This window comes from Alternaria hordeiaustralica, assembly GCF_023758085.1.
Source record: "Alternaria hordeiaustralica strain BMP 2776 chromosome Unknown scaffold_3, whole genome shotgun sequence".
Taxonomy (NCBI): domain Eukaryota; kingdom Fungi; phylum Ascomycota; class Dothideomycetes; order Pleosporales; family Pleosporaceae; genus Alternaria; species Alternaria hordeiaustralica.
This window is the reverse complement of record NW_026056775.1, coordinates 887445-901262: the sequence shown is the minus strand read 5'-3', so window position 1 is coordinate 901262 and position 13818 is coordinate 887445. Positions and strand designations below refer to the sequence as shown.

The 13818-nt window shown below is 51.4% G+C and overlaps 5 protein-coding genes across 5 annotated transcripts; 3 read left to right on the top strand and 2 right to left on the bottom strand.

Moving 5' to 3' along the window:
* Nucleotides 1-383: 383 nt before the first annotated feature.
* J4E84_002467 (uncharacterized protein) lies at nucleotides 384-1853 on the top strand (the record flags this gene model as incomplete). The annotated part of the gene is made up of 1 exon (XM_049385092.1): nucleotides 384-1853. One exon carries the CDS (start codon nucleotides 384-386, stop codon nucleotides 1851-1853), a length of 1470 nt encoding a protein of 489 aa, XP_049247115.1.
* A 1341-nt stretch (nucleotides 1854-3194) lies between these two features.
* On the top strand, nucleotides 3195-4130 carry J4E84_002466 (uncharacterized protein; the record flags this gene model as incomplete). The annotated part of the gene is made up of 1 exon (XM_049385091.1): nucleotides 3195-4130. One exon carries the CDS (start codon nucleotides 3195-3197, stop codon nucleotides 4128-4130), a length of 936 nt encoding a protein of 311 aa, XP_049247114.1.
* Nucleotides 4131-10015: 5885 nt separating this feature from the next.
* On the bottom strand, nucleotides 10016-10828 carry J4E84_002465 (uncharacterized protein; the record flags this gene model as incomplete). The annotated part of the gene is made up of 1 exon (XM_049385090.1): nucleotides 10016-10828. The coding sequence occupies one exon, from the start codon at nucleotides 10826-10828 to the stop codon at nucleotides 10016-10018; it is 813 nt and encodes a 270-aa protein (XP_049247113.1).
* Nucleotides 10829-11372: 544 nt separating this feature from the next.
* J4E84_002464 (uncharacterized protein) lies at nucleotides 11373-12485 on the top strand (the record flags this gene model as incomplete). Its single annotated transcript, XM_049385089.1, has 1 exon — nucleotides 11373-12485. One exon carries the CDS (start codon nucleotides 11373-11375, stop codon nucleotides 12483-12485), a length of 1113 nt encoding a protein of 370 aa, XP_049247112.1.
* A 67-nt stretch (nucleotides 12486-12552) lies between these two features.
* Nucleotides 12553-13738, bottom strand: J4E84_002463 (uncharacterized protein; the record flags this gene model as incomplete). Its single annotated transcript, XM_049385088.1, has 3 exons — nucleotides 12553-12689; nucleotides 12777-13609; nucleotides 13671-13738. The coding sequence occupies 3 exons, from the start codon at nucleotides 13736-13738 to the stop codon at nucleotides 12553-12555; spliced, it is 1038 nt and encodes a 345-aa protein (XP_049247111.1).
* Between the last annotated feature and the right edge of the window lie 80 nt (nucleotides 13739-13818).

Here is a 13818-nt window from a genome sequence, read left to right as displayed (position 1 = left end):
GATCCAAAGGCTTTCAGGCTCGCGCGTAACAACCGTTGACAGATGCAGTACGCATACGCGATACAGAACCGACACGAGTGCCTATCACTACGCACAACACTCGGAAACACATCATCGGAGTCTCAGTATTCTGAACACAGATCGAGTTCTACTGTGCCTCTAGTACTCCGACATACGATCCTGGAAGACCTCACTGTGAGTAGTAGGCAAGATCGGCAGCTCTCTGGGCCTTTATTGACGTCTCACATAGCTTTCCGGATTAACGAACAAGATCTGCGCGTCTCTATAGCTCTCTTGAAGACCCAAGCCTTGGTATGTTACCTTCCGCCCACTACACGTATGCGATTAGCTGACATGTCAACTTCTAGCATTCCTAGCTCGACATGTCAAACAGGCGTAAGGTCTGCCACCCATTTGGAAAGCGTACATCTAGACGTCGTGGCCCGCCAAAATCCAAGTACCGATCCAACGAGCCGAAAGAAGTTCCGATCCCCTCATCGCGTAGTCTCATGGTCGAGGTCGTGGACAAATCTGGAGGCGTATCTAAGGAGGTACTTCGGCAAGCCCAACCCAAGCTTGATGGTCTGCCCGACGAGATCCTGTTGATAATCCTCCTTCCTCTCCACAACGACAAAATTACCCTGGACGCGTTCGCCTTGACCGCCAGACACTTTCTTGGTACTGTTCGCACGACAAAATGGATCAACAACCCTATCGCATTACGCTCAGGCCCAGGGGACGACCCCAATGCCGACCCAGACCGTGTTCTTGCTCGGCTTCTCCAACACTTGTACAATCTATCACATGGTACAACTGCGAGCATTATCCATGCGTATGCCTCGGGCTTCAAGACGATTTCGATCGATCGAGAACACAACTACATCAACATACTTCCTGCCAATATCTTCACCACACCCATTATCGACAGGATGAAAAAGAGCATCTACTATATGCCCGGTTTGAAGATGACAACCCTACACCAGTGGCTGCGTCAGGTGCAAGATAGGTATGAGCCGGCAGTAGTCGCCCTCCTGTTGACGTTACTGCCTGGACTGGAGTCTATCGATCTGTGCGGCGATCTCAAGTGCCTGTGGTCAGATTTAGCGTCGGTGACTTCCTTTAAGTTGCTCAAGACATTGCATCTTCGACAAATCACGAACTGCGAACTCACTACGAGCTGCTGCAATTTGATGAGGTCACCAAGCCTGAAAGAACTCGCCTTCTTCGACATGACTGTCACGGACCAGATATTGCGCGGTTTTCGTTATCCTGAAAAGCTATCGGTCACGGCTATTCGTCTGATTAGATGCTACATGGCGGGGTTCAAGGCGTTTCGCTTGCTTGGACTCTGCAAGAACCTAGAAGTCTTCGAGTACACCATCAACATCGCCCTGTACGTCACATCATTTGACGGTGTCGATAGATGGAACATCATCTTGTGGGGGTGGCTGCTTTCGCACAAGGCTTCGTTGAGGCGCCTCATCCTCACCGGCTCTGGAGGCTCCAACACAGAAGGCGTGTTTCTCGGTGACCTCCGTGAACTTCACCATCTTCAATACTTGGAAGTCAACCAGGATCTAATCCAAGGTGCTTGGCATGTGGATTATGAGACATTGCTGAACCACTTTCCGAAGTCCTTGGAGACGCTCAAAATGTATGAGTGTGTCTCTCAAGTGGCCATTAAGGTTCTGGAAATGGCTGCAGACGCCTTCTGGCCTGAGTTGGGTACCCTGAAGCTGACCTATCTTCCATGTCGGAAAGGGCTTTCCGCTGTCCGAGCGAAGTTGGATGAGCTCCGCAACGGATGTGAGGAGAAGGGTATCTGGGTTGATGTAGAAGAGCTTGACAATTGACGAACTACACTGGGGTAGGCGTGTTGTCAAGGAGGGTCGAGCTCCTTTACGGGATTTCTTAGCAAGCGTGCGAGAGACGCCTTAGCATGATTATCTTAGCCACGATTGTACGCATGGGTAGAAACCAGCGGATTAGATGAGCTCGTGCTAGGGAGACATGCTTGGATGGTAGTAATGCGGATCTTACAAAACTATCGACTGTTTGGACAAGTCCGCGCTCACGTTCACAACTGTGATCATTCGCGACGCGCACTCTTGTGGTAGTCTTGGGGGCTGCAGTAACGCGTTATTACATTGAGCCGTATAATGACACTGTATCAAAACCGGCTCATGGCAGCTTCTGATGCAGATAAAGCGCTCCTCGTGAACGATCAAAGCGTGACCTAGAAGTGAATTGATGTGCAAAGCACCAGATGATGGATGGCGATGGTACCAAAATCTGTAGTAGTGCTGAAACGCAGTCTTTTGGTTTTGAAGTTTCATAGCCCAAGAGCAGGTGCCATGGGCCCGAGGGCAGCGCATTCGGCATGGCCCGGCCTCGGAGCCAGCGCAGACACCCATCATCCAATCGCACCTTCTCATCGTCTGCAAACACACACTACAATGCGCGATACACTTTCTGCATACATGGAAACATCGTCCGATGAATCGCGATCTCCGCATACTTCGACCGATCTGGGCGCACGTAGCATGCGCTGAAAAGCAAAGCTACCGTAAGGCTGAGGTTTGAGCTAACACCGATCCGGTCCGCACCACACCCTTTTGGGCGCTACCCCTTCGCTACCGCCATTGGCCCAGCTGAACAATAACCAATTCCAGCATCACAACGAATAGCTAGGCGAAGCATGGTGTACTCGCGTGAACGCCCTCGGTAGCCCCGTAGGCGCCTGTGGGCCAGCAGCAAGCCTTCATCTGCGAAGGCTGAGGAATCACAGCGCGAGAGCTAGCTGCTGGGCTTCATAAGGTTGGCGTAAGGCTTGAACGAACGGTGCTCTAGGAAATATTTGGTTGGTACTACAGACTTTTGCATCGCGACAGCGAAGTGATGCAGATGTTGGTATGTGATATGGATCTTGTGGCGTTGCTAAAGGATGCATTCACTGAACTGAGGCCTTCATGTGGCTTGCTGTGTCCATCTTGCGCAACATCAGTGCGGTAAGAAGCCCTCCGAGTATTGTTTCGTGCGGTTGATCCATATATCATGCACTTGTTCCTTTTCTTGAGACACGACTCGCTACCCGACTACCTTTCAGACTCTGCGTTGGGAGTTGCATACGTTCATAGCAGGCCATCTGCACTTCGCTCGTTACTTTCATAAACTCCACTTTCGTATCAAATATCATGAAGCTATTCACCTACGAAACCTGGGGGGTGCCCAGGGCCGGCTTCGATCCGTCATACAACTTCGTCCGTTCGCACTTCGTCTCACCCGTCGTCCTCGCATGCATCCGCGCCTTGCTCAGCATATACTGCTTCACGACTATCATAACATGCTATACTTGGCTGGCGAACGAGACGGCTACAATCAAACTCAAAGATGTGAACATAGGATCCTATACCATCCAACAAGGCAATGCAGCTATCGGGCAGTCGTTCTCATTCTTCACCTACCTCACCTTCTGGTCGCTCGGTTTCTACTTCCTCGTTTCAAGCATACACACATTCATGTATGCGTTCAGGCAACGAACATGGTTACATACGTGGCCAAAATACTTGCAGCTCTTGCATAGCATGTACTACTCCACCATGACCTCATTTCCGTTCTTGGTCACGATCGTCTTTTGGGGTACCATGAACTCTGGGTGGCCGGCCGGACGATTCGAACAGTGGATCAACATCTCCGTTCACGGTCTCAACAGCGTCTTTGCTGCGACTGAGATCATACTATCAGCAACCGAGCCACAGCCGTGGCATCATCTGTCCGTCGTCCTTGGAGTCTTGTCGATTTACCTTGGGCTCTCGTACCTCACGCGGTATACTCAGGGCTTCTACGTGTATGAGTGGATGAACCCGGCACACGGCAACGCCAGTATTGTTCTGCATGTCTTGGGTTATGCGGGCGGAATGATTGCGCTGTTCGTGCTCGCACGGTACGCAATTATAGCACGAAATATGCTAGCGCGACGACTGCAGGGGTCTGAGGAAATGGAGTATGGCGAGAAAGGCATCCAACTTGAAGATGATCGGTCCGATACCTGGTCGGCGAAGGTCGGGGTGGTCAAGCCGACGCCCATGCGCGTGCAGAAGAAGCCAGAGATAGTCGTTTCCGAAGTCTAGGAGGTAGTGCCGAATTAGCGTCAGGGTTTATGTTAGACATGGATTCAGTCATGATATTGCGCAATGCCATCCTCCGGGCATGAATCAGCTTCCCTTTTAGGCTATGGAGTAAGGCCTTTGTGATCTGACATGTGCACCGTCAACTGAAAGCCTACTCCGGTCCCGCTCATCAATTGTACACACTTCCACTTCTGCATAGGTCGCTCCCTGCCGGTCACAGCCTCAATGCAAAAGTATTCAGAGACCAGGCGAAAGGCGGCTGTCGAGGCGAGTTTCAGTGTTGGCTTGGAGGCCTAAGGCCGGGCAGTGAGGGGCTGGATGAGAGTGAACTCTCCAACGATCAACAAAACAATCCACAGTTCTCGATGTCATACCAAGACTGAAGCAATCAAACCCACGGGTGTCGCGGCTACGTGAATGTGCATTGTCGGTGTAGTGGTCTTGTGTACTGTCAGATGCGCAGTTGCCTCCTGTTTAAGAGACTCCCTGGCATCGACACGCGCAATCGATCACGTTGATAAGTGCTGTACGATCTCTTCGGAGTTGCGAGTCCTGTATCGTCCGTCAAGCTTTGTCGCAATACGTGCGAAAGACGTGTTCACCGCTCCCTTCTTGACCCACCATGTGACGAACCCGAGTTATAATGGGCACTGAATCTCGTCGACGGTCGCAAGAGTACTCCATATACACATCACGACTGGGCTAATTGGAAAAAGGCATTAGACACAATGTAGTGCCTGCAATTCAGACTTGGAGTAATTTCTGTGGGGGTTGACGCAGGTCCTTCATGAAAGTGGCTGATTCGATAAGGCCAGCGTCGTGACGCCATAGCTCGACATCGCCAACTGTCTTACATCGCGAGAGACGATGTCAAGGCGGCAGATGATGAAGACGAAGTCTGCCTTGTTGATAAGCGTCACGCCCAAGGTCCGTGACTAAAGAGATGTCTTTAGATCGATGATGAAAGCCTTCGGTACCGCTCTCCAGCGCCTTATGGTCCAGTGCTAAGAAAAAAGGGCAGTAGTAATGTTTCCTTATTGTTCCGCAGCTGAAAGCATCACGAGACAATGGAATGCCGAGCTGATCTATGTCATCGCCCGTTCGCACTGATGCGCATCAGCACCTGTGCGTTCATGTGGCTCAGCCCAGACGGGCTCTGACAAAATAGGTAGGACCAGAAACGGATCGACAAGACGCAGAAGAAACAAGTATTCCGAATGTTCTTGTTGTTGCCGCTGAGAAGGTGTGGTGATATCTGGACGCGACAGTGATGGTTGAGGATGCACGCGGACAGGGGACCGCTGCCATGGATGTGTTGCAGCCTCGGCTACGAAGTACTTGCCACGTTGGTGCTTAGCGCGCCCTCTATCTAAAATTAGGAGATAGGGGAGGCAGTGCTGGCGTACTCTCTTTCATCTCAATGGTCCTTGGTGATCGCGTCTTCCGTTACCCATTGCCACCTGCCCGACTCGTTGCATACTCAGAGTAGGATTGTTGCCGCCGGGCGCGTTCCCTCAGCGCCCTCCTTGCTGTCGCGCTGAATGCAGACCTCGGGAGGCGAGCGGCTGGCTGCACAAAGGTCGAGTGACCACGTACCGCCTTGAGCCTCACCGCTTACTGTTCGGTAATATCATGTCAGTAATGCGTAGGGCGTTGGAAGGGTTTCTTAGGTGCCGGACCCGTATCGAAGACGGCGAGCCTCGTTGAAGCTTGGGCGTTTGGCCTGAAAAGTTAGGCCAGCAATGCGTCTCAAAATCCTTTCAGATGAACCCAGATATGGAGTCCTCTAATTTCACATCCATTTCCGTCAGATCTGAGCTTCAATTGGAGTTTCTCTGTCTTGGCCCCGTTGGTATGACTTCAACATGCACCGTTTAAGCAGTCTGCACGTCCTTCTGTAAGGATTGTCCCTTCCGACATCTACACATAGCAATTTACCAGCTCACGCCTTACCCCTGCGCCCGACGACCACCGCCACCCCTCTGCTACGCCGCACTAAGGTCGCCAACCATATGTATCGCACCTGTTCCACTGACAATACCACGCACCCGGGATTTCGGAAGCATAGAACAGTTGGAGCTATCGGATCTACGAATCGGCTATTAGCATCGTTTAAACTCGCTCGAATACTACAGTGGTGCAGTAGCGCAACGCCCTCAAGCCGCACCTCACCTCCACATTCAACACCAAGCTGTTAGGCCTGGTCTGCTCACCCCTGCGTTTAGCCTTGGACATATCCGCATACGAGCCAGCTCTCTTTAGGATGCTACCCGGCGCCCAACTACTGACGATCCCGACCGCATCGTCTGACTATAAGCTTGACGACATCTCGTCTACAAGCAAGCTAGTTCTATCCTCCAATCGACTTATTCTCCACCTCCAGGGCGGCTCGACGCACAACGAAGACGAGGAATACATGGCACAACATAACCACCGTTCCAGCCGCTTGCAGACTGAGAATGAGCTGTGGCTAAATATGCCTGCCTCTTCTACACAACAACCAGAGCGTGGGGATCGATTAGAGCCATCCGCCTACAAAGCAACCTCGCAGCGGATCAGTGTAAGCCCTGCGAGCGGCTCGAACCTTAACAAACCACTACCACCATCGCCATCCGGTCCCGAGAAGCGATCTCACAAGCCAACTTTGTTGCGAGGGTTTCTCCGACGCGAATCCTCAGAGCAACCGGGATCAACCCATCTCCGACCTGGACCGTATCAACCAAAACGGCACTCGGCCAGCCTGAACGTAGACACAAACAGCCAGCACCGCCATACTTACTCCAGAAGCATGCCAAACTCTCCCTACGGGTTCGGTCAATCTACTTATCAGGACCCGGCGGCCTTTCCTCGGGCGCATTCTTCAGCCTCAAATCACTCAGACGCCGTGCAGTACCAACCGTACTCGCTGCCACCACAACCGCAGTCCTCCCGGCCTCTACAACAACGTGCTGTCTCTATGAATCCTTACTTCGAGACAGCATCAACACCACGATCGCGCACTTTTCCTGAATCTACGTTTGGCGTTACGGCCCGCGACAACGCCTCTAGTCGGCCACGACCGCACACAACATGGGGCTCTCCCACCGAGGCTTTCACTGACGTGTCTCAATTTCATCTTTTCGCAGAGGCTATGACCGGTCTGCCAAACGACAACGAGTCCTTTTCACCAACGGGCCCACCGCAACTTCGAGGTTCACTTTTCGCCCGAAGAAACACTAATGACACTATCCCAATCCCTCTTCAACATCCCCAGCATTCGTCGCGGACCCTACCAACACGGCGGCCTGCAAGGGAACAAAGAGATGACTGGCAGAATTTTGAGCCACCGCCGCTTATCTCGTCACGAGCAGCACCTGCACTGAACCACGCGATGTCGGTGCCCAATCCACCTCTCGATGCTTATCAGCAATGGCAGCCACCATCACACTTGGACGCCGTTACAGCGGAACTGAACCTGCTGGGGCTGAATGACCCTCAAGGATCCGATGATGAACTTCCAGACTATCAACAAAGCCAGGCGGAAATGGCAGCGAAAAAGAGACAAGAAGCGTCAGCAAGGGCTCGCGAACTAGAAGCGAGGTGGAGGGGTACGCGAAGATGAATACGATCATCGAGAAACAGGTCATCCCAACAAATCAAAACCAAATATACTGCATAACATCAAAACTCACGTTCCTTCCGCATGCGAATGTTAATCTCGTCAGCCTTCGCGAAGGCTGAGGAGATAGGCTTCAGACCCAAATCTGGACTCGCTACTCCACGTCGCCGGCTTTTCGATGGGCCAAACGATATCCAGGCTGCGTTTAGCCCCGGTCCATCGTTCATAATACCTAATTCTAATACGTCTATCCGTCTCTCTCGACACATATTGATATCGAAGTGAACCATATACGCATGACTGCTGCAGTCATGGGGATGATGCAGCGTTGCGGCACCGCCCCCGCGATCGCCTGTCCCGGGCCGGTCTATCGTTCGATTATATGTATTGCCTACATTGGTGTCACGCCAATAGAACTTGTAAGGGTCAGATATTTACCGGAAAGGGAATTCGGCCCCTACATTGATTGACATCATGCGTACGAAAGAGTAATTTGCATGGATACAATTTCCAAAGTGAATACTGGTGTAGCTGATAGTCACGATAGGGAACATGGTCAATACTGTTGGACAGGTGTCTCCGGGCGGGTGTCGCGCTAGCCCACCTAAATTGAACTGAGTATTCACCCAGAGTACATCCCTTCACGCCTAACATGTTTGACGTTGTCACTTCGCTGTAAGCAAATTGGACATTGTCCAGTAGAGATCCGGACAGCTATATGAGATGTGACAAAGACATGGAAATATGCCTTGCGGACAGCCTCGTGCGGATCGAAAAATTGACTGCGTGATGTACCTGACCGGTCATTATCCGGCATGACAAGAGAGCGGCATGAACATGGTCGGTGATAGTTACTTTTGAAGGCTGGCCAATCATTGAAGTTCTGAGTCACACCCTTTCCATGCCACGTTTTTGGGGCTTATCTAGGTACCGTCACATTACTAGGTTCCGCATGCTGTGAGAAAACGAAGGCTTGGAAATCATGTATGATACACTCCTACAACTGCGCGTAGTCAACTGACCAGTCTACACATCACTAACCACGTTAATGGTAACACGGAAGTACCTAAGGACCCACTAAAATGCACGTAAGTCTCGAAGGAGAGCAAAGTAGATGCGGGGAGTTTGGGGGCGGAAAAGCTTATCATGCGCACGTTGTATGCTGTAGCATACCCAGCGGGCCAAGATCTCGACCCAGCACTTTCGACTGCATAATGTATCAATGAGGTTCTAATCACCGAAAAGTACAGTATAGCCAGTGAGTGTCCAAGTGGCAATGCTACACACCATACCTTGCTGTAGGCAAAGCACCACACTATCACCACGACTCTCTCGCCATTCCCTTTTTAGGTAACACTCCCGCTTCTGCACCGAACGACCATTCCGCTGCATGAGCATGTGCAAGCCTAAGCGCAACGTTACGCGGAACAGAGGCACGGTCGCTATCGCCGCTACCAAGAGTCGTGGTTTACTATGCCCGCCAACCCGGAATTGAGGCTGTGCAAACGCACGTCAGATGCACGCGGGCCGGAACGATCAACAAATGTTTGAAAATAGCAGATGATGCATAAGGGGGGAGATGAAGGAATTAGCAAGTTGATAGTTTTACGCTGCAGCGGTGATCACAATGCGTCGTTGTAGAACAAAGAGGATGGGGAGGGGTGATGGTTCGGGGGGTCTGGAAGAACGGTGAGCTCGCAGGTGCAGGTGCAGATGCAGCTGACTGGAGGTCGCATACAGGCCAGCGAAGACGGCTGTCTTCGCCTAATCGATGGACTGAAGTCATGCAGCCGATGATACTCCTACTGCAGGTGCAGTATTTGACTTTCGCGTTGAGTCGATGCTCGTTTTCCGGTCGGGATCTCGGCGGCCCTTCCCAAGATTTCTGTGTGCCCACGCTGGACACCTTGCGCTAGATCTGTGAGCGAGAGCGCATGACTTTTCTTCTCATCTCCTCACCAGTCTTGCGGTAGCTACAACACCTGTGCAAGGCGGAGTGGACTGAGCTGCTGTGCAGAAGTGTAGAGCATTTCGTTGATGTTCATCCCTAAGAAGCCTAGTGCAACTCCAGAATGATGACGTCATGATCGCGTGTCTCTTCCGCGCGACCACCCAGGTATTGATCGATGTAGCTGTTCACATTCACCGTTGACTACGTGTTGTAAAGTCACATTTCTACGACTACCTAAATCATTCTCGTTATTGGTGTACCTTCAACTGATTGCTGCCTTGGCCAAAACGGAACGGCCTGCTACTGACCCCTGGAAGTATTGACGCCTGCTACCCTTCATTCTGTATTTGATGTGGAAACAACAGGGTCGTCGCTGGGCGTGCCTTGATCAATTTTCTCACCCTCTCGGATATCTCTTTCCCATTTCATGTCATCAACCCAGCCCTTGTAGACAATCTCCCCCTTTTGTGGCCGTTGCATAACGCGGTGCATGTACTGATTCTCCGCCGCCAACCAAGGCGGCTGGTAATGTTTGATAGGTAACTCCGGTAAATTTTGCCTTGCGCTGGCTTCCCAGTCCGGATCGGTGATGGCTCTAGGTTCTAGTCCGGGTACCCAGAGAACATCTCCCCCAGCAAATTCGCCTGTGTGATCAACCCAAACTTTACGTGCGAGCATGAGCATGTACGTCTCATATGCATCCGCCACTATGAGACCATCCGGGGTGTGGAAGCGACCAAACTTTGCGGCGAAGCCATCTAGCAAGGCACAGACCTGCCAGTGTTCGCGTTTGGTGCTGCGCGATAGATCTTCCAGCATCCGGATCAGTGCGCTGCCGCTTAGTACACCATTTTTCCAGCGTTCCTCGCCAGTCTCGCGCACAAGAGCAGCTGTTCCACGAACAAAACCGGGAGGCTGGCCAACATGATCATTCCGAAATTTTAATGTCATGGGTTGCTTCAATCTTGGAGGCGCTGGAGGGGGCGAGCTTTCGGGCAAGGGCGTTCTGTGTGAAGGGTCTGTCCAGAATGGCGACTCTTCCGTAGTCACAGCTTGCGAAGATGGAGGCTTTCGAGGTCTGAGGCGCGACAAAGCCTCTGGCGGCGGGTCCTGCATCTCCACATCGTCTGGCGAGTAATCAAGATCCATTGGGTCATCTGTGATGGGTTCTTTCCCTCGACCACGCCCACGAGATCTTAGATTCCGTGACATTCGATGAGATGTTGCGGTACAGATGTTACGAGATGATGATGATGATGGTCTTGCTGACTTTGTGACTAGAAGTACGTGATTCCTCTCACTATTTGAAGCAGAAAGGTTTGCTATGCTTGAAAATACCACGTCACATGGAGAGTCATCGGCGAGACAAGTATGAACCACGAGACGCGCATTGCATCCTGGTCAATTTACGCATCACAAAAGCGTGATATAGCACTTTGCGCCTTTAACACAACAATGGAAAGGATATCGTGATAAAAACAATCGCTGAGACCGATCGCAGGCTACTCAAACAAGAGAATGAGTCCGTTGAACCTTCATTTTGCCATCTTCCACAACGTTAACCACACTCCTAAATATTCAACACTAACGGCGCTATCCTGGGACTGCGATGCCCAAAATTTGCAAGAAGCTATCCGTAACCTATCAACCAAAACCGAGAGAAAAATGGACAGTAATCCAGAAGCTCGGTAGCATGGGCGGAGGTCTGAACGGCGGCATAAGCAAAGTCCAATGTAGTAATCCAAAAGCTCGGGGTATGGAATTCATTGAGAAGCGCTTCAGTAAAGACGCGTTCGAGAACGATGTACCGCGCAAAGAAATCCAGATTTTGCACCAGGTTCAGGACCACGAGAATATTACTAAGATGGTGGACCAATTTTTCGATAAGCGCAAACCAGACGGAGCTGTGTATCTGGAGTATTGTACAGTAGGTAACCTGGCAGACGTCGCGCTCAATGTTGCTATGGGCGCCCACGTCAACGAACATAAGATATGGAGATGGTTCTTTGAACTGTCTTCTGCCCTTACGTACTGTCACCGTGGCCCGCAGCCAAATATGACCGATGACGAGATATTCCAGTCCGGTTGGAGTAAAATATATCATCGCGACATCAAGCCTGCGAACATCCTACTGACGATGGAAGGTGATACAGTTATAGCGAAGCTTGCCGACTTTGGATTGGCAGTAACTGAAGACTATCTGTCGCTTGAGCGTAGTATAGAACGCGCTATAATGGAACCAGGGGGGACGCCTGGGTTCGACGCTCCAGAATTTCCACTCTTCAGCGGCGCTTCAGATGTCTGGCAACTAGGCTTGAGTATGGTCTGCGCATGTACCGGAATCGTAAGCCCGCGAAGCAAAGAGTTCCCCCATGGTCAAAGATGGGACAAAGAACAACCGGCAGGCTCCAGCTATACCAGAGAACTCAGTAGCATATTGAAGAAAGCTCTAGAGAAAGACTTTGTAGAGCGGGTGCGCATATATCCCCTGCTGTTGAACATCAAGGCTGAATATGCGAGAATAAGGGAACGGCTTCCTGTCGACAAACGACTGCATAGAGTCTACGATCTAGCCGAAGAGCACGACAAAGGGAAGCCGCCAGCGGGACATCGCAGACCAAAGCATCATTTCACGAAGTGGGAGGGCCCGGCTCTTCCCGGACATGCAGGTGACCATGGCAACCCAATGCCATTCTACGGAGCGGGATTCGATGAAGATGAGCTGGACCAGTTCAACTCCGGAACGGGATTTGGGCCTTATATGCCCGGTAATTTCGACCCGAGGCGCATGAATGCATTCAACTAGGGCTTATGATGAGTCCAAAGGCGTGCTAAGGTAGCTGAAGCCGTCGGAGATGGCCGCATCATGTATTTCAAGAGTTGTGCCAACCCCACGACTCTTCGAGTTGGTTAATGGCCGCTGTGGGAGGAAAGCCATGCGATCGTTCACAGGCATACCATAGATCGCGAAGCTGTTCTTGATCCTCACGAAGCGTGAAGCGATCGCCGACTGGGTATGTTAGATACAGAAGCAATACAAATATTACACGCGACTACGTCTCGTCATAGTCGCGTAATGGGATCGAAACAAACTTACCTAATGCGATCGCGAAGCAGGCAACAAACTTGCAAGGAAACCATTTGGAGTTCGATTGGGCCACTCCGCATAGTGTGCGGACGTTGTCTTGCACGGTTCTATCCACAATAGCGCGTGATGCTTTGTGTGCTGGTCCGAGTTGTGGAATCGCCGGATCATGTACAATCAGCAACATATGAGCTAAGAGGTTATACTGGGTACCCATAACGTGGGTCTTTTGGTGGAAGCGAATGTCCGGAAAGTTTCTTCCGCTACCATCTCGATCTTGCCGGAAATAGTATGGGTCGAAGCTGTCAGGCCTACACTGTGTCCAGGATCTGTTCTCATCCATCAGTTGGTTGTAGCGAGCAATGCTATTTCTACCTTCTCCAAAGACGAAGTTGCTCACGTCGCCGAGGTGAGCAATCGTTCGTGTAGCCCAGATGGAGTCATTGGCCGGCTCGAGTGAGCGATCAGCGGGAAAGATGTGTAATTTGAACGCGCGTTGCGTCATGAGTGAGATCCACAGTTCCTGACGGAAAGCAGCCCAGTAAATAGCCTGCCGCCGATCAGGGCCAGACGTTGCAGCGTATGACTGTTCAGCAGCGCGAATTATAGCTTGGGTGCCGAACAGATGGCCTTGCGGATCGGAGCCGATAATTGAGATGTTCATCTCTTCCAAGAGTCGCAGGATGACGGTTGCAGCAAGTAATGGCTCTTCTTTGATCGTGACGTTGTCGTTCAGTGCTGGAATCAGCGTGTCAAAGCATCGCTGATAATAGGCATCTGCAATGTAAGGGTCGAAATCGGTGGTGCGACTAAGCTGACGAGCAGATAGCGCAAGAATGGCGTTCCTGAATGAGATTGGTGGTCAGTCGATTGCCAACGCATATCCGCAGTAGACAGACTACATACATCAGGGTACTATTCTGCTTGGCCATCTGGACGATGTGAACCCCAAAGTGATCTCTGGTGTCGACCATGTCGAACTTATGTTCGTCAGTAAAAGGCCCTTTCTCTGGATAAAGGTACTCACGAATAAGGCGACGTTCTCGATGTAGTG